Here is a 23,390-nt window from a genome sequence, read left to right as displayed (position 1 = left end):
CAAATTCCAGAGTTTAATTACAGTACAAACTGAGTGAAGCAATATTTTCTCTGGGTTGTTTTAAGTTACTATGTAGCTTCATAGCATGGCTGCTAGTCCTAGTATTTTTGGAAAAAGTAAACAAGTGATTCACATCTATCTGTTCCATTCCACTTAGTATTTTATAGATCTCTATCATATCTCCCCAGGCTGAAGAACCCTAACCTCTGTAGCCTTTCCTAATAGGGAAGTCATCTCATCTCTTATCATTTTTGTCACCCTTCTCGGTACCTTTCCTAAATCCATTATATCATTTGAGATGTGGTTATCAGAATTGCACACAGTATTCAAATTGTATAGAGCACAGTTCTTCAACCGCCGGTCCGCGGACCGGTGTCAGTCCGCAAAAAAATCTTGCCGGTCCGCGAAGGATTCAGGACCCCGCCGCAGCAAAAGGTGCTGGCGTCAGCTGACGTGCAACTTCCTGTTGCCGTAGCTATGCCGGCACTCCTGCCTGCCACCACGGACTCCTGCCGCGTTTGTCTCCGCACCCCCAGAAAAGCAGCGGCAGGTCTGTGTGCTTTTAACTTCGGCACACAGCTGCCCCTAGGCAGTATTTTAGCGCGGTTTCATGAGGCAGCCTCGGGGCCTTTGGTAGGCTAGCCCACATCGCATCATCGAAGCGGGCCGGCCTACCAAAGGCCCCGAGGCTGCCTCATGAAACCGCGCTAAAATACTGCTTAGGGGCAACTGTGTGCCGAAGTTAAAAGCACACAGAGCTGCTGCTAGCCTACATAGAGGGAACATTTTCTGGAGAAGGGAAGGAGTGAGGGAGAAGGGGTACTCCTGGACAAGGGAGGGGAAGGGGCTAATGCTGACAGGGGAGAAGGGGAATGGAAGGGATGAGAATTACTGTTGGATAAGGGGAGGAGGAAAGGGAGAAGGGGTACTCCTGGACAAGGTAGGGGAAGAGGCTACTGCTGACAGGGGAGAAGGGAAAGGGAAGGGACGAGGGTTACTGTTGGCTAATAGGAGGAGGAAAGGGAGAAGGGGTACTACTGGACAAGGGAGGCGAAGGGGATACTGCTGACAGGGGAGAAGGGAAAGGGAAGGGACGAGAGTTACTGTTGGATAATAGGAGGAGGAAAGGGAGAAGGGGTACTCCTGGACAAGGGAGGGGAAGGGGCTACTTCTGACAGGGGAGAAGGGAAAGGGAAGGGACGAGAATTACTGTTGGATAAGGGGAGGAAGAAAGGGAGAAGGTACTGCTGGACAGGGGAGGAGGAACATTGGAAGGAAACAGCTGGCAGGGAGATTAGAGGAGGGGAAGGAGTCAGGATGGAATGGAGAGATCAGATGAGGGAAAGGGGAGAGATAGAGGAATGACAAGGTAGAGAGAGATTGATACTGGGAAGGGGGTCAGATGAAAAATAAGGAAAGAGGGACAAAGATGCTAGATCTGGTGTAGGAGAGAGGGGCATAGAAAGAACGCAGATACCATATGGGAGGGGGAGGGGGGAGGGCAGACAGTGGATGGAAGAGGCAGATGCTGGATTGAATCTGACAGAGGGCAGATGCTGGATGGAAGAGAGTGAAAAGGCGATGAAAGCAGAAACCAGAGACGACAAAAGGTAGAAAAAAATAATTTTATTTCTATCTTGTGATTAGAATATATCAGATTTAAAATATGTATCCTGCTAGAGCTGATGTTAGACATAACTGGGGAGTGCAAAGCCCAGGCAGTGCGTCTTTAGCTTCCAGCTGGCTTAGGGCTCTCTCTGACCGGGAGGCAGTTGCCCTAGTTGCACTCCCCCTAACACCATTCCTGCCATGTGTGACTGCGGTATTCTGTTAGCATGATATTTGTGTAGCATTCTGTAATAATTTGGCTTATTCAGTTTTCTTGATAGTAGAGGGGATATATGTGAAGGGGAGGGGAGACGGAGGTTTTATTGATCCTTGCCCTGTATTATTTATATTTATAAAATGGCAATTGTACAGAATATTGTTTCTTTTTATACTTTAATAAAATATGTTCAATATAAAATCATAACTATTTGAGGCTTGTGCGGATGGGATCAGATAGTTAATGGGACCGAGCTCGCGGGGACGGGGCGGCAATGGGGTTTTTAAAAATTTCAGTCTTATTAGTTTGCCGGTCCACAAAATAATTATTTTATTTCCGCCGGTCCATAGGTATAAAAAGGTTGAAGAACACTGGTATAGAGCACCGCAAAAATATGGTATCTCCTAACAGCACATCAGCATATTTGAGAACATTTGCCTATATGCTAGCTCCTGTGTAAAGAGACATCGGCACCACAGACTTCAATATCACCAGTGTGCAACAGGGCTGAGTACTTACCACTTTTTGTTGGCCTTAGCATATGGGGAGTGTGAGCGAAAGCATGCTAAGACCACTTTTTGACGCAGCTTACAAAAGGACCTCTTAATATCTTGGTACCAAGTGGGAAGAATCGGAAATTATGGATGCTCTTAAGATGCTTGAGAACACCTATTCTCCAAAGAGCCCTGGTGGACCTCAATAAGCCTCAGTGGAAGAATTTATGGCGGGGTTTGGAGCAGACTATGTATATTGACATTCTGCTTTTGAAGCCGACGGAATTTCAATTTTGGCATCAAAACGGACCCGAAATCCAGATTTGGGCCAAAAATGCTCAGGTTTTTCAGGTTTATTTAAAATTTGATACTATCGCTTATAATATTTCTAAGCAGTGTATATAATAAAAATCGGAGACATAGTAATACAAATTAAAACATAGACAAGATTGGACACAGACTAACCTAACACATAAGGGATAAGGGTAGAACTACAATAATTAAACAAAAGAAACAAATAAGGGAAATACAATTGAAAAGGTAATAAATGATGTCCCCACCACGAGGAAGAAGGCAGGTCTTTCCAGAACTGTTGGCCATTCAGCCCCAACCCCTCTACCCTACCACTACCCTCCCTGGGACTACCTTTAAACTGTCTGTTGGTCTAGTGCAGTGGTCTCAAACTCAAACCCTCTGCAAACTAAACTAAACTAAACCTTAAGTTTGTATACCGCATCTTCTCCACAATCGTAGAGCTCGGCACGGTTTACAGGAGCTGGGATAGAAAAGGAACTCCAGTGAAGGGTTATAGGCCTTAGTATAAAGAATGTTTAGAGGGGCTTAGTATACCAGAGAGGGGGGAAGTATTACATTTTTGAGAATAGCCAAGTTTTCAGATGTTTACGGAAAAGTTGGAGGGAGCTCAGATTCCTAAGTGGGGAGGTAAGGTTATTCCAGAGCTCAGTGATTCTGAAGGGGAGGGAGGTCCCTAGTTTTCCTGCATGGGAAATGCCTTTTAAAGAGGGGAAGGATAACTTTAATTTTGGGGTGGATCTGGTGGTATTAGGATTTGAGGAATTCCAAGAAAGTGGAAAAAAGGGAGGAAGGATGCCGTGTAGGATCTTGAAAGTTAGGCAGGCGCATTTAAAGTGGACCCTGGAGATTACTGGAAACCAGTGAAGCTTTGACAGGAGCAGTGAGACATGGTCAAATTTACTTTTTGCGAAGATAAGCTTAGCTGCGGCATTCTGAATCCGCTGAAGGCTTTTCTTTGTTAGGCTTAAGTAGATAGAGTTGCAATAGTCCAGTCTGGAAAGCATGATGGATTGAACAAGGACGGCAAAATGTTTTTGATGGAAGCAGGATCTCACTTCCTCAGCATGTGAAGGCTGAAAAAGCATTTTTTTACCAAGGAATTGAGGTGGTCGTTGAAGGACAATGTAGAATCAATGATGATGCCCAGAACTTTGCTTGAGAACTCAAGCTGCAGTGTGGAGTCAAAGGACAGTGGGATGGAAGTGGATAGTTGGTCTAATTTTGGGTCGAGCCAAAGTAGTTTTGTTTTGGACTCGTTCAGTTTCAGTGCCACATTTTGGATTTGTAGGTACTTGGAGGGCCTCAGAAAAAATAGTTAATGTCTTATTAAATAAATAACTCTTTTACTAATCACCTTTGTTTACTTCAAGCACTACCGTATTTTCTCGCATATACCACGCGCGTTATATGTGGTTTTTACAAACCGCGCATACCCTTGCGCGTTATATGCGTGAGCGCGTTGTACAAAAATGTTTTTACATAGTTTCCCCCCCCCCCCGACGCCCGATTCATCACCCGGAAGGAGCGCTCGCACTCCCACCCCGAAGGACCGCTCGCACCCCCATCCGAAGGACCGCTCGCACCCCCACAGCCTCCCCCCTCCCCATGGAGAAGCTGTCTACCTTGTTTCCGGATGCCAGCCCAGCTGCTTCCTCTGCCGGCGGTCCTGCCCCTTCTCAGAGCCCTGTGCTGCGCTGCTTCCTCTTCAGGCGGTCCCGCCCTTTCTCTGATGTCAGAGAAAGGGCGGGACTGGCGGAAGAAAAAGCAGCGCAGCAGGGCTCAGAGAAGGGGCGGGACCGCCGGCAGAGGAAACAGCTGGGCTCGCTGGCATCCGGAAACAAGGTAGACAGCTTCTCCATGGGAGAGGGGGGTGAGGCTGTGGGGGTGCGAGTGGTTCTTCGGGTGGGGGTGCGAGCGGTCCTTCGGGGTGGGAGTGCGAGCGCTCCTTTGGGGTGGGGGTGCGAGCGCTCCTTCGGGATGGGGGTGCGGGTGCGTGGGGTCCTGCGGGGGGGTGAATCGGATGTCGGGGGGCATCAGGCTTTCAGGGTAGGGACAGGACTTCAAGGAGGAAAGGAGAGTCGGGGCGGGCGAAAGGAGAGTCGGGCAGCATGCGCGGTATACGGGTGTGCGCGGTATATAAAAATTTATGTACATAAATATGTGTTTTTTGCGCGCTATACCCGTGTGCGTGTTTTACACGGGTGCACGTTATCTATGTGAAAATACGGTAATTTCAACACAAGGTTCTTCTTTCAGACTAAAGGGGTGGCGATGGGGGCCACGGTGGCCCCGTCCGTCGCTTGCCTCTATATGTCTGAATATGAAGACAAACATGTCTATACTTCCAGATGGTTTAGTAAAGTTGGTCTATGGAGAAGGTATATTGACAATATCTTCTTCTTGTGGAATGGGGAGCGTGACGAATTGGAGGAATTCCTAAATGAGTTGAACCAGGCAGATTCCAATATAACTCTCACTCATGAAGTGAGTAGTGATAAGGTGTCCTTTTTGGATATCCAAGTAGTAAAATCTCAGATCAATTCTCAAGTGTGTTATGACACTACTCTTTATAGGAAACCATCCGATCGGAACACGCTCCTACACTACCATAGTTACCATCCAAAGCCCCTCAGGGATAGTATCCCGGTGGGACAATTTTTAAGGTTGCGGAGGATCTGCTCTGTCGAGTGGGATTTTCACCAACAGGCCACGCTTTTATACACAAAGTTTAGGGAGAGAGGTTACCCTCCCCGGGTAGTCAAACGGGCATGGAAGAGAGCCTGTAATTGTCAGCGAGAGTGGTTATTTCATCCCCAACAAAAGGAGAAAAGTGGGGCCTTGGTATGTGTATTGCCTTATTCCAATCGAAGTCAACAAATTAGAAAAATCATTTTGAAACACTGGCCAGTGCTGCAGGTGCATGAGAGCCTGAATGACATTCCTTTATTTTCCCACACTAGGGGCCGGAACTTAGGTCAGATTTTGAAACACCGTGACCCTGTTCAACAGAACAATGAGAGTCCTCATGTACGTTGTCATCAGTGTGTATATTGCCCTCATGTCCTCAACACTGACCAAGTGGTAATTCCTCAAACAGGGGGTAAGAAATTTTATCTAAGAACAGGCACCAATTGTTTGTCATCTGCAGTAGTATATTGCATTATTTGCCCTTGCGGGCTATATTACATAGGACATACTCGGCATGCTATTAAAATCCGCATTGCCGGGAAGAGGGTGACCAAGATGGCGGCGATGTAGAGGAGCTGCGAGAGACGTTCTCAAAAAGTTTCTTGCCTGCATTTTCCTAATACCTTATACTGATGCCTCCCAAGAGGAAAGGGGTGCTCAGGGTTTCTGCCTCGTCGGCCCTGACGTCCACCCCGAATCAGCAGACGATGGACCGTTTCTTCGCGCCTTCTTCGGCGCTCATACAGGCTGGAATGGAGAGCTCGGCGTTGGGCGGTGACGGGAGGGAGTCACTGGCCCTTTCGGGCACTGAGACATCGTTGTCTCCTTCGGCTCCCACGACGCCTCCGTGTCCGGCTACAGCCGAAACGCTGTGGCGAGAGACACACGCTTCCGGAAGTGAAAGTGTGGGGTCTCCCGGCGAGGGCTCAGCGTTGTCGGCGGATCGGCAGAGGGAAACAACTGCAGAGAGAGGGGATTTTTCCCTCTCCCAGACGGAGGTTTCTATGAACAGCATCTGGCAATTGCTTCAGAGGATGGAAGGAAAAATTGAAAAATCAACTGAAGAGGTAACAAAATTAAATGAGAAACTGGAATTATTGACTGGGTCAGTTGAATCTATGAAATTAGAGTATACAGGCCAAGCCAAGCAAATGCAGGTGGATATACAACAATTGCAACAATTTAAATTGGCTTCAATTAAAGATAGCTCCACTATTCATAAGAAACTAGAACAATTTGAAAATTTTAATAGGCGTTTGAATCTCCGCTTTCTAAATTTTCCTCAAACTTCAGGAATGTTACCTATTGATTTGCTGAAAAGATACCTCATTGAGAATTTGGAAATTTCTTCAAAATGTATTCCTCCAATTAATAAAATTTATTACCTACCAAATAAAAAGATGCCTGATGGAAAAGGAGAGGTAAATGAAGATGGAAATGAGATTGGGAAAGTAAGAGAAGGAGAGACAAATGTGATAGATTTTGCAAATGTGACGGCTTTACTGGAACAAACAATAACATCTGAAATGGACAGATCAACATTACTAGTATCATTTGTCTTTGAACAGGATGTGAATATGATTATGAAATTGTTTTTCAAAAATTCCCAAAAATTATTTGGGGGTCGGAAAATATGGATATATCCTGACGTAGCTAAAACTACACAAGAACGGAGGAAAGAATTTCTTGCAATGCGACAACAGACTATAAATATTGGAGCAACATTTTTATTGGGGTATCCATGCAAATGCCTGGTTAGGTACTTAGGTGTTAAATATGTTTTTTTCTCTCCTAACCATCTGAAGGAATTTCTAGATGTTAAGCAGATCATCAAGGATTAAGGGATAATAATAGTAATGGGCGCTAGATACATTAAGCCTTTCTTTTTTGTATTATTCCTCTAAATTTCTCTCTAATTTTAGTTTTGGTCATCCCCTGCTTATTGTGGTCTAAGAAGGGGTTTATCATCATGATGTTTCTGGTAAAAGTATTATTGTGTTAAAATTTTCTTCCCTGTATTTAATGTAACAAGAATCAATTCTTGTACAATAAGAATGTATAATTAAATAAATAAAAAATTACAAAAAAAAAAAAAAAATCCGCATTGCCGAACATTTGAGTAATATAAGATGCAAACGAGTGACTGCCCCCCTGGTGAGCCATTGGATTGAGCAACAGCATTCGATAGAGGAATTACAATATACTGTTCTTATAAAGATTCTGGAAATATCACTCAATGTCTCCTTTATTTGGAGCAGAAGTTCATATTTCAATGGCATACCTTGGCCCCCGCAGGATTAAACAATGATATCGAATGGTTTCAATTATAATTTTCACTCATGACGTAAGGAGTGATGACGTGGTAGGTAGTAAAAGGGGAGTGTATTTAAAGCGTGGCCTGCTGGGAAGTCCCCTTCGTCAGCAGCGCGTGTGTGTGTGCAGTATGGAGTGTTTGTGCCGGTAAGTCGCTGAGAGAGTGTGTGCATTGAGTATTTTAAAATGTTTAGTTTATTAAGAAAGCAAGCTGTGTGGTGCAGTGTTGATTTGAGTCATCTTGTAATTTTAGTACCCCTCCTGAAGAAGCCAGCGGGTGAAACCTAGGTTGGGGGGTCGGTAATGAGAATAACGGAGGAGCCCGGAGCAGTTATGTTTATCATCTACACCATTCAAAGTTAAGTTGTTGTTAAATGTATTATTTTATTTTATTTAAGTTTGATTTGCTGTTATTTAGTCTTTGTTTGGTGGAGGAGACTGTGAACAACTATGATGGTCTCCTTAACATCTGCTCCGTGATTTTTTTCACCGGACCTCAGCTGCGGGTCTGAGTGTTCACTTAATCACATCAGTCTTGTCTTGAAATTAGTGCTTGAAGTAAAGAAAGGTGATTAGTAAAAGAGTTATTTATAAGTATCACCTTGGATAAATATATTCCCTTGCTGTCTTTTGATTATTAAATAAATGACAATTTTGCATGAGGTAAAACTCTTTATAGTTAATCAATCTTTCCTTTTGGCTAATTCCCATTTATAGCTCAAGAGACATATGATCAAGAAACCATTTTATTTTACTTTTGTGATTATGATAAACATACCGAGGGCCTCAAAATAGTACCTGCTGGGCTGCATGTGGCCCCTGGGCCATGAGTTTGAGGCCACTGGTCTAGTGGCTTCTTCTGGTTAACAGCGATACCCATAACTCCTGTCCTTTGTAGGTTTCTCAGCCAAAATGGCTGCCAAAGATTACCATATGAGGACCTAGCAGCCATTTTGCAATTGGAAGCAGATAAGCAGTCACTTTATCTGCTTACACTATTTATAGTCCTAAAATGGTTACTGGAACCTCCTGCAGCTATTTTGGTGGGAATTTCTTTTGCCTGAAGAAACTACTAGACTAGTCATTTACAGCAAAGGTAGACCAAGGGAGGATAAAGGGGTTGGGGTTGTGTGGCCAGCCAGCCCCTTCCTGGAGGAAATAGGATGTCAGTGGCAGCAGTGGCCAAAGAGGACCTGTGAGATGCTGTTTTTTGTTCTGGCCAAAACTAAGCAGCAAATTCAGTTTCAGCTGGTGTCTATTCACCTTTTGCCCTCTGTTGATATACTGATCAAACAACAGCCACTAGAAGTTAGAAATCTTGAGGAAGTGTAACATCTAAGAAATTGAACATTGAGAAATCCGAGGTTATTATGAAATGTCAAAAAATAACAATTTTACTACTTGTTACACAAAGTTTGAGGATTTGCTTAGAACCCAAAGAAGTAGGTACCGGTATCTATTCTTTGAACGTGGACTGCTCATCAAATTTTCCCCAAACATTTTGACAGTGGTATATATTTGGTCACCACAAGTTCTTTGTTAACTGCACTTTTCTTGAAGCTTTCCAACTTAGGTGCAAATTATGTATTTAGCGCAGGTTCTGTTCTCTGCCATTTCTGAGGGGGGAGGCCTTACAGCTGCCCCTTCTGATGACACTCAATGAAGTGGAGGAGGCGATTGGGGCCCTCCCTGCAGGTACTTCCCCAGGGTTGGATGGATATACTAAAAACTTTTATAAAAGCTTCAGGGGTTTATTGGATCCCATATTGGTTCAAGTTTTTAATTCCCTGGGGGGAGGAGCCTTGCCGACCGAAGGTTTGGCGGTGGTGACTTTGTTACTTAAGCCGGGTAAGCCGAGTACTGCTTGTGAATCTTATAGACCAATATCTCTTCTAAACACTGATTATAAACTTTTCACAAGGATTTTGGCCCAGCAGCTGCAGGATGTGCTGCCGAAGCCATTTGACAATATTAAAACGACGGTGCATTTGATGTGGCATGCACGGCAGCAGGGAGTTCCTTCACTGGTGCTTTCTCTGGACGCCGAGAAGGCTTTTGATAGAGTTGGCTCGGAATTTCTATTTGGGATCCTAGAAAAAAATGGGATTTGGAAAACAATTCTTAAAATGGATTTCTTACCGTATTTTTCGCTCCATAAGATATTTTTTTCCCCAAAAAAAGTGGGTGGAAATAAGAGTGCATCTTACAACACTCCCACCCCCACCCCCGGTTCCCTTTTTTATTTTTAATTCCGGCGGTCCAGATGCCTCCTGATCTCTTCCGGCAGCGCCAGAGCGGCAAAAAAGGCAGGCACACCTGCCTGGTCCTGCGCCATTCCCTGAATGACTGCCTTCAGATCTTGCGAGTCCCATGAGAACTGATGGTAGCCATTCGGGGAGTAGCACAGGATCAGGCAGGTGCGCCTGCCTTGTGCGCTGCTCTGCTGAAAGAGATCAGGAGGCAGCAGTCTAGCGAGGCAGGAGCACAGAAAGTGCGCTGAACCACGAGATTAAAAAAAAAAAAAAAGGTAGGGGGGGCTGCCTGCCAATACCGCTAGACTTGCCCGGGGGGGAAGGGGGGGCTGCCTACCACTAGAAAATGGTGCCTATGCACCCCGAGATACCCCATACTACTTTTTTTTCCTGTTGCAGCCAGGCTGCACTATTCCAAACTTGCAGGCCACCAGCAGCAGCAAAGTAAGCGCTGGCTTCTGCCTGCCCCAGAAACCCTCTGTGTACAGCTACTTCCTGATCCCGTGTAAGTGGGATGCTGTATACTGAAGGCTTCCAGGACAGGCAGAAGGCAGCACTTATCTTGCTGATGCTGCCGGCAGCCTGCAAGTTTGGAGGAGTGCAGCATGGGGGAGATGAAGAAAGGAGGGAAATAGTATCATCAGCACCATAGAGGTTGGGAGAGATGTTGGGGGAAGCGAGAGCAAGGATGCATTGGGGGAGAGAAGTCAGACACATGGGGGGGGTGGAGGAGGAGGAGAGAGATGGGATGGAAGGGGAAGGGGAGATCGGATCCAGCACTTTTCCCAGAGAGGAGAGATATGCAGTACCACATGGATGGGACAGAAGAAAGAAAAGGGAGAGAGATTGGCCCTGGGATGGAAGTACAGGGGAAAAGGAGAGGGCTGAGAATACAGAGAGCAGACAATGAACATGGGACTAGGGACAGGGAGAGGGAGGTGATGGCAAGGAGAAATAGGGAGACAGAGGGAATGACTGGACATAAAGAGAGAAAAAAGTCAAATATAAGACATTGGAAAGCAGAGGAACATGGGGAGTGAAGCAATGAGCAGAAGGTTGACGGGGCAACTGATGTGGTTGGAGAAGATGGGGAACAGTAGATGATGGATGGGACAAGGGGTGTGTGTAGGTGGGAGAAGGATCGGAAGGAAGATGGGGCTAGGAATTAGGGGTTTAACTGAACATAAGAACAGCCTTACAGGTCAGACCAATTGTCGATCAAGCCCAGTAGCCCATTCTCACTGTGGCCAATCCAGGTCACTAGTACCTGGCCAAAACCCAAGGAGTAGCAACATTCCATGCTACCGATACAGGGCAAGCAGTGGCTTCATCCAAGTCTCTCTCAACAACAGACTATGGACTTTTCCTCTAGGAAATTGTCCAAACCTTTCTTAAAACCAGCTACGTTAACCACTCTTACCACAACCTCTGGCAATGCGTTCCAGAGCTTAACTATTCTCCAAGTGAAAAAATATTTCCTCCTATTGGTTTTAAAAGTATTTCCCTGTATCTTCATCAAGTGTCCCCTAGTCTTTGTAATTCTTGACGAGTGAAAAATCGACCCACTTGTACCCATTCTACTCCACTCAGAATTTTGTCGACTTTAATCATATCTCACCTCAGCCATCTCTTTTCCAAGCTGAAGAGTCCTCACTTATTTTAGTATTTCCTCATACGAGAGGAGTTCCATCCCCTTTATCATCTTGGTTGCTCTTCTCTGAACCATTTTCAGTGCCGCTATATCTTTCTTGAGATAAGGAGACCAGAACTGAATGCACCATGGTGAAGTCACACCATGGAGCGATACAGAGGCATTATAACATTCTTAGTCTTGTTAGCCATCCCTTTTTTAATAATTCCTAGCATCCTGTTTGCTTTTTTGGCTGCCGCTGCACATTGTAAGCAATACGATGAAACCTTCCACCCAATGACACCCAGATCCTTTTCTTGGGCGCTAACCCCCAAGGTGGGCCCTAGCATCCAGTAACTGATTCAGGTTATTCTTCCCAATGTGCATCACTTTGCATTTGTCCACATTAAAATTTTATCTACTTGGATGCACATTCTTCCAATTTCCTAAGATATGCCTGCAATTTTTCACAATCTGCATGCATTTTAAGAACTCTGAATAGTTTAGTGTCATCTGCAAATTTAATCACCTTTAGTAAATGAACAGTCCATCCAGTCTGCCCATTAGTTATACTCATTAAAAATACATGATTAACTTCTCTTTTTTGATATTTTTAAGTCATAGATTGTAAAGTCCATCTGGTATTGTCCTAGGTTCCAAATGCTAAAGTTGCAATCCAAGCTCACTCCAGTCTATCCAACCATCCTGTTTACAGGCTATCTACCATAAAGTCTGGCCAGTAACATCCTGATGTTCCAAGTTAGTGGAGTTCCCATCGATGCCCACCCCAGCCCAATCCTACATCAAATCATCAAATATGGGACACAGACTGTGCAAGTCTGTCCAATAACTGGCCTTAGCTCTTTAATTTACATTTTTCGTTTTCTAACACTCGTTGTTCCAATTTCCAGATCATTTATAAATAAGTTACAGTACAGATCCCATTGAGAAAAATGACTATTTAACCCTACCCTCTGTCTTCTATCCGATAACCAATTCCCAATCCACAACTGAACTTTTCCACCTATCCCATGACTTTTTACTTTTCTAACGAGCCTCTCATGAGGAATTCTGTGAAAAGCTTTCTGAAAATCTAGATACACTGCATCTCCAGCTCACCTTTAGCCACATGTTTATTCATACCTTCAAAGAAGTCAAGCAAATTGGTGAGGCAAGATCTTCCTCGGCTGAACATGTTTGTCTACGTGTTCCACAATTTTATTTTCTATAATTGTTTCCACCATTTTGCCCAGCATTGAAGTCAGGCTTACCAGGCTAACATTGGTCACCCTCCAATCAGTACAGATAATTTTAGCAACAGATTACAGATCATTAACTGGCCAGGGGAAGGAACAGAAATTGGATGGGATTAGAGGCGAGGTAAGATAAGAGGAATAGAGCAGAAAATTACTAGGGGGAAGATTCAAAGGATAGGGAGGAAAGCGCAGAAGATAGACTAGGCTTGGTGATTGAATGGGAGAGTGGGAGCAGAGCAGGGAATTAAGGACAGGAGAGATGGAATGGGAATCTTGAAGGGATCGTGAATATTTGGCACTTTTATGTTTGAGTGGAAATATATTGACAGGCTTGGAGAAGGGGAAGGGAAAAGGGATGAGACTTTATACATAGCCTGTCTGTGGTTACCATCAAACTGGTTTACATATTATATGCACATGCTTATTTTGTATCTGGAGCAATGTAGGGTTAAGTGACTTGCCCAGAGTCAAAAGCAGCTGCAGTAGGAATCAAACCCAGCAATGACCGGGAAGACCGGAAAGGACAGACAAGACGTTGAAAAGAGGGGTATGGAAGGAAAGGGATGAATTTCTGAAGGTGACAAGTGAGAGTTGAAATAGGGTTTAAAAGATGGTGAAAGAGCCAATAGAACATGGGGTGTATATGGTATGAGATAGAGAATGACACAGTGACTTGTTACCCATGGCTAGCCACGGGTAACCTGCAGGAACGGGGCCGACCCAGCTAGAAGAGTCGTAGGTTTGTTGTTTTTTTGCCCCTGGCCATCGGAAAGGTGCGAGGGGGGGGCTATTGCACCCATGAGGGAGGGAAGGGGGCTGCTGGACTCACGAGGGGTGCGGGGATTGTTGCTGCACCCGTGAAGGGGAGGGAATTGCTTGGGATGCTAGACCGGCTGGAGCTGAAAGGAGACAGTTACTAGATCTGGTTTGGGCGCTGAAGGGAAGTGATAGAGGTGTTTGACACATGGGAAGGGGGCTAGAGGGAAGGGGTACAGGACCTGCAGGGAGGAAGAGAGAGAAGGAAAGGGAAAAAGAAAAGCTGAACCAAGGGGATAAAGGAAGAGTGAGTGAAATATTGAACATAGTGGAGGGAGGGAGGAAAGAGCGAGAGACACATTGATGTAAGGGAGGAAGAGGATATAAGCTGGACAAAGGGACTGTTTTCTTCTTCTTTGTGACTCTGTGCAGCACTAGTAGTACTACAGAAATTATTAATAGTAATTTTATGGTACGCTGATACTAATTTTATTATAAGCTGCTTAGTTACTCTGTGATTTGCAGGACATCAAGAAATAATAAATCTCTAGAGACCAATGTAATATTGATAGCACTGCCTTTTCATTAGTGGGTAAGTTTTCACTATAGGTTTTAGGTGTCTTTTTTGCAGGGTTTTGTGTTATTTTACTAAATGTTAAGCCCTATTTGAAGATAGCACTACTGACAGACCTTGCCCCAGAGCCTAATTACACCACAAATATGGAAAGACCTAGGGGTGGGAGAAAAGAAGAGGGAGTTCCAGGCAGTGTTCCCTCTAAGCGGGCGGGTGTTGTGAGCAAACTTTTTTCACTGTGAGCTAAAAATATCGGGCGCCAGCAAGTTATGAGCCAAATAAATATGTTGCTTTCTACCACAGAACTTCCTTACGTTTGTATGGAATCTATCCCCTTTCAACTTTAGAGAGTGCCCTCTCGTTCTCCCTGCCTTAGCTACTAAGTCTATTCCCTTCAGTACCTTGAATGTTTCTATCATGTCCCCTCTCAATCTCCTCTGCTCAAGGGAGAAGAGGCCCAGTTTCTCTAATCTTTCGCTGTACGGCAACTCCTCCAGCCCCTTAACCATTTTAGTTGCTCTTCTCTGGATCCTTTCGAGTAGTACCGTGTCCTTCTTAAAGTACCAGTGCTGGACGCAGTACTCCAGGTGAGGGCGTACCATGGCCCGGTACAGCAGCATGATAACCTTCTCTGTCTCTTCAGTCCAGCATCTGCCCCTTCCATTCACTGTCTGTCTTTCCCTGCCATCTCTCCTCCTGCCCCCCCCCACCCCCCAATTTGGTCTAGCATCCATCATCTTCCTTCTGTTCCCCTCATGGTCTGGCATCTCTATCCTTCCCTCCCCCCTGTGGTTTTTAGCATATCTCTCTTCTCATTTCCTCCACTCAGATCTGATCATTCTCTGCTCTCTCTTCCCTTTTCTTCTCTGGTCTTCCTTCTCTATTTTCTGCCTCCATCTAAATTAAATTCTTTCTTACTATTTAGTCCCGTTTCCCTCTTTTCACTGTGTCTACACACAGCTTGTCACCCCTTTCCCTCACCCCTCCATTATCTTACTATTTTCTTCCCCCTTTATTTATCTCCTCCTTCCATCCAGTATGTGTTCTTTCCCCACTTCCATTCAGCATCTGCTCTCCCTTCTCAACTGACATCCATCTGCCTTCTGCTCTCTCTCCCTTCTTCTCACTTCCATCATCTGTCCCCTTCTCTCTCTCTCTCATCTCCTCCATTCCATCATCTGCCCCTTCTCTCTCTCTCTCTCTATCCCCCCCCCCAACTTCCATCATCTGCCCCCCTTCCCCTCACCTTTGTGGGTCACTTTCTTTCCCCTGAGGGTGGCTCATGTCACAGGGGAAGCTTTGGCCGAGCAGAACCGCTTGATTGACAGTGGAACTTACTTGATTGATGTCGATGCTGGGGCCCGTTGCCGTTTGAAGGAAAAAAAAAAAGGTGGAAAAAAGGAACCTGTAAAGGCGAGAGGAAGGGAAACCTCCAGGACAGCTGCTTTTTGCCCTCCTTCAGCGGCCCAAGAGTTCAGACCAGCAGCGGCAGCTCTGTATGCTTTTAACTTTGGCACAGAGCTGCCCCTAATCAATAGTTTAGCGCGGTTTCATGAGGCAGCCTCGGGGCCTTTGATAGCCGGCCCGCTTCGATGATGCGATGTGGGCCGGCCTAGCAAAGGCCCCGAGGCTGCCTTATGAAACCGCGCTAAACTATTGATTAGGGGCAGCTCTGTGCCGAAGTTAAAAGCATACACAGCTGCCGCTGTTGGTCTGGAGGTGCGGAGACAAGGCAGGAGGCAAACGCGGTGGAAGGCAGGAGTCCCGGCGAAGGCAGGAGTCCCGGCACAGCGACTGCAACAGGAAGTTGCAAGTCAGCTGACGCCGGCCTTTCGTTGCGGCGGGGACCGAATCCTTCGCGGACCGGCAAGATTTTGTTTGCGGACCGGCGGTTGAAGAACTGTGCTCTACACTGTGTGCGCTGTGACGAGAAACTTGTGCGCTGCGAGGTAATATTTTGTGCGTCAACGCACCCCAGCGCAGCTTAGCGGGAACACTGGTTCCAGGTATTGTACAGTTAACCTCTACTGGCCGACGCTGAGGCACGGTGTATGCAGATGACTGGCCAGGACTGCAGTCTGTGCTTTTCAGTCAGACCACAGGCAAAAACAATCTATAATATATATATATATATATATATATATATATAAAATCGGAGGTATATATGTGTGTATGTGTGTGTGTGTGTGTGTGTGTATGTGCCGCAATCACGCAAAAACGGCTTGACCGATTTGAACGAAACTTGGTATGCAGATCCCTCACTACCTGGGGTGATATGTTCTGGGGGTCTCGCGGCCCACCTGGACACGTGGGCGGAGCTACAAACAGAACATCAGATTTCACCCATTCATGTCAATGGAAAAAAAGTAAAAAGCTGCCATTCTCACAGTAATTCAAAAACGGCTTGACCGATTTGAAAGAAACTTGGTATGCAGATCCCTCACTACCTGGGGTGATATGTTCTGGGGGTCTCGCGGCCCACCTGCACACGTGGGCGAAGCTACAAACAGAAAATCAGATTTCACCCATTCATGTCAATGGAAAAAATGTAAAAAGCTGCCATTCTCACAGTAATTCCAACTACCTGGGGTGATATGTTCTGGGGGTCTCGCGGCCCACCTGCACACGTGGGCGGAGCTACAAACAGAACATCAGATTTCACCCATTCATGTCAATGGAAAAAATGTAAAAAAAAAAACGGCTTGACCGATTTGAACGAAACTTGGTATGCAAATCCCTCACTACCTGGGGTGATATGTTCTGGGGGTCTCGCGGCCCACCTGCACACGTGGGCGGAGCTACAAACAGAAAATCAGATTTCACCCATTCATGTCAATGGAAAAAATGTAAAAAGCTGCCATTCTCACAGTAATTCCAACTACCTGGGGTGATATGTTCTGGGGGTCTCGCGGCCCACCTGCACACGTGGGCAGAGCTACAAACAGAACATCAGATTTCACCCATTCATGTCAATGGAAAAAAAAGTAAAAAGCTGCCATTCTCACAGTAATTCAAAAACGGCTTGACCGATTTGAACGAAACTTGGTATGCAGATCCCTCACTACCTGGGGTGATATGTTCTGGGGGTCTCGCGGCCCACCTGCACACGTGGGCGGAGCTACAAACAGAAAATCAGATTTCACCCATTCATGTCAATGGAAAAAATGTAAAAAGCTGCCATTCTCACAGTAATTCAAAACCGGCTTGACCGATTTGCACGAAACTTGGTATGCAGATCCCTCACTACCTGGGGTGATATGTTCTGGGGGTCTCGCGGCCCTCCTGCACACGTGGGCAGAGCTACAAACAGAACATCAGATTTCACCCATTCATGTCAATGGAAAAAATGTAAAAAGCTGCCATTCTCACAGTAATTCAAAAACGGCTTGACCAATTTGAACAAAACTTGGTATGCAGATCCCTCACTACCTGGGGTGATATGTTCTGGGGGTCTCGCGGCCCACCTGCACACGTGGGCGGAGCTACAAACAGAACATCAGATTTCACCCATTCATGTCAATGGGAAAAATGTAAAAAGCTGCCATTCTCACAGTAATTCAAAAACGGCGTGACCGATTTGAACGAAACTTGGTATGCTGATCCCTCACTACCTGGGGTGATATGTTCTGGGGGTCTCGCGGCCCACCTGCACACGTGGGCGGAGCTACAAACAGAAAATCTGATTTCACCCATTCATGTCAATGGAAAGGATGTAAAAAGCTGCCATTCTCACAGTAATTCCAACTATAAAACACTTTCTATGACACTATAACCACTAGGGACATCGTTTCTATTCTACCACGGACACCATACATATAGAGTTTGTATGTTCTAACTGTGTTTGTAACTGTTTCCTTCATGCACCCCAGTTCATAATGTTATTACATTTCATGAGTACTCACATATGCTGAACTAGGAACACAGGTTCCATTCTGAACCGGGAAAAAACTGCATGGAGTTTCTTTTCAACCTGAGTTTCCACATATTGAGTTGTTTAAATCAATACTGAAACTTTTGGATGCCACTTATTCCAACAGATCTTCCTTTTCAGTTTAAGAGATTGCAAATTCCAGTGAGACTTGCATTCTCTATCACAATCAACAAATCACAGGGACAGACTATTACATACTGTGGAGTGGATTTAAGATCCCCCTGTTTTTCCCATGGACAACTCTATGTTGCTTGCTCAAGGGTGGGTTCACCCAAGAATTTATATGTTCTTGCTCCTGGAGGTGAAACTAAAAATGTTGTTTATAATCAAGTTTTGTGTTAGTTGTATTGTATTCATTTTGTCAAATATTTCACATTATAATTTGAATATTGTACTTTTTATAAAAGCTGTAAAAAAATAATTTCATTCACCACTATAAAGTATCTTTATTTGAATCCATTTACAGTGTTATTGCTATAATTAAATACCCGTGCAACGCCGGGGCATCAGCTAGTATTCAAGAAAAGCATGGACCCGTCTCATCTCTTCTGTGTTTTGATGCACAGCGCTACATATACCTAGTGGCGCTATAAAAATGATTACCGTAGTAGTAGTAAAAGCACGATGGGGAGAAATGAGGAAGCTCAGTGAAGCTAAGACCATTTTCACAGTTTTTAGTCAATTGTAACCAGCCCTTGACAAAAAATAAATACCCCTGTACCCTCTCTGCCTTAGTGCAGTTGAGCCCCTGCTGAGGAGGTAATGTAATTCTGCCAGACTGCTATTTTGGGCGGTCCATTATTCCATAGCCACCTCAGAGGCAAGCATATGTTCAGCATGATGGCTCTGGAGCAATTGCGTTAGCAAAATTGGAACGCAATTAGAAAGAATGAAAACAGAAGCCACTATGGTAGAAAAATTCATAAGAACATAAGAACTGCCTTCTCCGGATCAGACCTTCGGTCCATCAAGTCCGGCGATCCGCACACGCGGAGGCCCTGCCAGGTGTACACCTGGCGTAATTTATATTCCACCATATCCTTATATGCCTCTCTTAAGGAGATATGCATCTAGTTTGCTCTTGAAGCCTAGGACGGTAGATTCCGCAATAATCTCCTCTGGGATTCTTCCATATAGAACCCACAGGGAAAAATCACTTCTACAAATTAATCATATATGTTATTGTGTCAATACACATAACATAGGTATTGTAAAAGTATGGATAGTCCTCAGCATTCACAACTCAAGCGGCAATGTCGGTTAGTAGAGTTGGCAGCTAATTAACCCAAAAGGGCTCAATATTCTGCATGGATTTTTGAGACATTTATCCACCAAGGACTCTCTCATGCCAATGGAGATAAGCACCTCTCTATTTCATGAACTTCAATAATTGCCCTTGTAATTTTGGGCGTGGTATTAGGGGACTTCCCTTCTGACATTATTGATATATTGATTTTTGCGATTAACTTCACAGGGAAATATGCATGATTTTTGGCGTTGATTTTTCACAAATACTTGGCACCTATTCACGGTCCAGGGATGCATCATGCTCCCTAGCCCAGGGGTATCAAAGTCCCTCCTCGAGGGCCACAATCCAGTCGGGTTTTCCGGACTTCCCCAATGAATATGCATGAGATCTATTTGCATATACAGCTTTCATTGTATGCTAATAGATCTCATGCATATTCATTGGGAAAATCCTGAAAACTCGACTGGATTGCGGCCCTCGAGGTGGGACTTTGACACCCCTGCCTTAGACCCTTTGGGTTAATTAGCTGTCAACTCTACTAACTGGCATCGCAGCTTGAGTTGTGAATACCGAGGACCGGACTTTTACCATACTGACACAATAAAACATATGATTAATTTGCAGAAGTGATTTTTCCCTGTGGGGTTGTAGTTTATAATATTTTATTGACGGAATCAAACAAAAGTACAAGTATACAGCAGTATAATACACAATATTCTCATAACAATTAAATTCATAAAAGTATTTGTCAAACAGATTTATATTATTCCTCCAAAATACATTTCCATATTATCCACCTCAAACCTCAATATATTTCCAATCTCATTCCCCCTTTCCATATTTATTCCCTCCTCCCCCCTTTATTTATGTTCAAACATTTTATTAAAGAAATAAAGTAACACAAAAACTAATCCCCCCAACTTGGATGAAATAAAGAATAATAAGAATAAAGAACTGGAATGTTATATAAATAATCATAGCTTCAATGTAAATCATTGAGAATTAAATTCTTGCTTTAGGTGAAAGATTTTGAATGTGGGGATCCCAAATTTCCATAAAAAGATGAGTTTTCCTAGACGAACGCCTAATCTCCCAAGTCTCAAATAACAATAAACGATGAAACTGGTTCCTCCAATGCCAGAAACTAGACCTTTCTTTCAATAACCAAAATTGCATTGAAGAAGAAATAATAAATAAGGATGATAAAAAGCTCTCTCATAACCTATAGGGGGTAAATAAAACATCATCCAACACCCTATCCCTAATATGGCTTAATAAACAAGCCTTTCCATACATACGAAGATGTGGAAGACCCATTCCACCCCCTTATCCCGGATCCTAATAATTTCTTTTTTTTTTTAAAAGGATAATTTTGGCTTTTTCCCAGCCCAACAAAATTTAGGGGCCCTTTTATCAAGCCGCGCTGTCGGACATTTCATCACGCGTTAACCCCCGCGGCCGGCTAAAAAAAACCGAACGCCTGCTCAATGCAGGCGTTAGCGGCTAGCGCGGCAGGCGGTATTCCGCGCGTTAACCCCCCCCCCCACCCACCCACCGCGGCTTGATAAAAGGACCCCTTAGTAACGGCACTTCTTAATTTCCGCCCAATCTCCTTTGCCAATGCCAAGGGACCAGCGGGGCCCTTCGGGGAATAATTTTTCTAGTCTCCGGAGCAATGGCAACACACTGCAAGAGTCTGAGGGAAATGATTACTTGGCCCTTTGGGTATGGCCCTGCCCGATTGCCAGAACCTAGCCCAAGAAGCGAGATGCACGGTGAACCCCGCAGGTGGGTCCACCTGTTGGACGCCTAGCCCCACATCTGGCTTTGACGCTCAACGGGATCATCACGTTTTTAAGGCGCCCAATCACTTCGCTCTTTGAGCCCAGAAACGTGGGATCGCATTTACATTAAAGCTCCCCCCCCCGAACCCTCAAAAGCACGCTGGCAAAGGTTTTACAGTCGTGTTGGGGAAACCCCCCCCCCCCCCAGAAGGAGACACTTGTGCGTGCGGTTTTTTTTTTGTTTTTTTTTACAAACGGCAAATACTGAGTCCGTACGGCACCTCGCAGCGTTTTATAAGGGTGGGGGGAGGGGTGAACTCGGTATACGGACAGTTCCTGCAAAAACGTAGCCGGGAGGGGAGAACGGCGGCTGCCCCTGGTCCCCACCCCCAACGGGCATCGGCGTTTGACAGGACCCCCTCCCCCCAAGGATGATGGCTGTCGCCCGGGGAAACGTTCCACCATCTCCTCGATACAACGCCAGGAGGATAACCCCCCCCCCCCCCGGAGAAAGGATGCGCAGGGCACTGGCCACGCCCGCTGCGGGGCAAGAGGGAGACGAGACGGGCCGCCGACGGTAGGGGGGAGGGGGAGTCCCTGGCGACCTACCTCCCCCCCTCACGACCTTCCGTAGGTAGCCGGTGCATTCCTCACGTCCGGCGCCGGGTTTTCCGCTTTGGCGCAGTCAACGCTCCGAGCCCGGCGGTGAGGTGAGGGGGGGGGGAACCCCCGAAAACCCCCAGCCCCCCCCCCCCGGCGGACCGTTGGGCTATTCCGTCGATGGGGAGGGGGGCGACCGCACTCACCCAGAAGACGAAGGAGTAGATAATGAGCAGCGTCTTCAGACACGTTATCACAGGCTTCGTCTCCATCCTCCTCGATGCCATGCTACGGAGATCCAGCCGCTGGTGGGGGGAGGAGGAGGAGGCGGGGGAGGAGGAGGAGGCGGGGGATGAGCGCGCGCGCCTGCCTCCGCCTCCCGGGCCCTTAAAGAGCGTGACGTCACAGAGGGAGCGGCCAGGGGGGCCCCGCCCCCCGCGCACGCGCGCGCGGAGCCCCCTTTTCGCGCCTTTTTTCAGGGGACCGGCGCAGGCAAATTTTTTTTTACCAAATTCCTTGTGGAAGCGCTTTGTACATCCTCGAGCGCAGTGGGGTTTCCCAAATCCTCAGGCCTACTGGGGGGGGGGGGGGGAATCCAGAACTGGCCGAAAATCTCCCCCCCCCCCTGGACTGGGGAATTTGGCAGTTTCTCACAGGGGGGAAGACAAAGGGATTGGAACTTGTATACCGCCTTTTTGTAGTTTTACACTCGCACTCACACTGCTTTTTCATACAGGTACTCTAAGTTTTTTCCCTATCTGCCCAGTGGATCACAGTCTCAATGTACCTGGAAAAAGGCTGGATTGAGATATCCGGGTTTTACTTCCATTGGTTTCAGGAGAAGTAAAACCCGGAGGTCTCAATTTGTTCTCCTTTCTCTGGAGCCATATGGTACCCTGGGGCAGCAGAGGATTATTAATAATAATAACTTTATTCTTGTATACTGCATTACCATGGAAGTTCTATGCCGTTTACAGATGATTAAGTGACTTGCCCAGGGTCACAGGAAACAGTGAAGGGTTTGAACCCACAACCACAGGGTGCTGAGGTCATAGCTCTAACCACTGCGCCACACTCTCCAATACAATATCGGAAGTGAGCCAAGTATAGAACAATGAAGCCATTGTGACATCACTGATGAGGTTGGCTTTTATTGGTGGAATGAGGCATTATGACATCAGGTATTGGGACTTGTATACCACCCTTTTGTAGTTTTACAACGGTGGGTTCACAATCTCTCTAATGTACCTGGGGCAGTAGAGGATTAAGTGACTTGCACAGGGTCACAAGGAGCAGCATGAGATTTTAACCCAAAACCTCAGGGTGCTGAGGCCGTAGCTCTAACCACTGTGCCACACTCTCCTCCAATACAATATCGGACGTGAGCCAAGTATAGAACAATGAAGCCATTGTGACATCACTGATAAGGTTGGGTCTTATTGGTGGAATGAGGCATTATGACATCAGGGAAAGGGATTGGGACTTGTAGTTTCACAACCACACTCAAAGCGGTTTACATACAGGTACTTCAAGCATTTTCCCTTCTGTCCTGGTGGGCTCACAATCTCTCTAATGTACCTGGGGCAGTGGAGGATTAAGTGACCTGCCCAGGGTCACAGGAAACAGTGAAGGGTTTGAACCCACAACCTCAGGGTACTGAGGCCGTAGCTCTAACCAATGTGCAACACTCTCCTCCAATACAATATCAGACGTGAGCCAAGTA

At 45.8% G+C, this 23,390-nt stretch overlaps 1 protein-coding gene across 2 annotated transcripts in view; it reads right to left on the bottom strand.

Annotated features, from left to right (window-relative positions):
* TSPAN7 (tetraspanin 7) overlaps window positions 1-22,033 on the bottom strand; it is a 163,288-nt gene extending 141,255 nt beyond the window's left edge. Inside the window, exon 1 of one of the 2 annotated variants that reach the window (XM_033950475.1) lies at window positions 21,874-22,033. In XM_033950475.1, the coding sequence (XP_033806366.1) occupies window positions 21,874-21,954 (81 nt within the window). In that variant the 5' untranslated portion in view covers window positions 21,955-22,033. The remainder of the gene's footprint in view (window positions 1-21,873) is intronic. The other variant, XM_033950476.1, reaches the window with a different exon arrangement.
* Window positions 22,034-23,390: the final 1,357 nt, after the last annotated feature.

Source organism: Geotrypetes seraphini, chromosome 6, assembly GCF_902459505.1.
Source record: "Geotrypetes seraphini chromosome 6, aGeoSer1.1, whole genome shotgun sequence".
In the NCBI taxonomy this organism is placed as follows: domain Eukaryota; kingdom Metazoa; phylum Chordata; class Amphibia; order Gymnophiona; family Dermophiidae; genus Geotrypetes; species Geotrypetes seraphini.
Note: the sequence above shows the minus strand (reverse complement) of the source record. Positions and strands in the feature narration are given on the sequence as shown.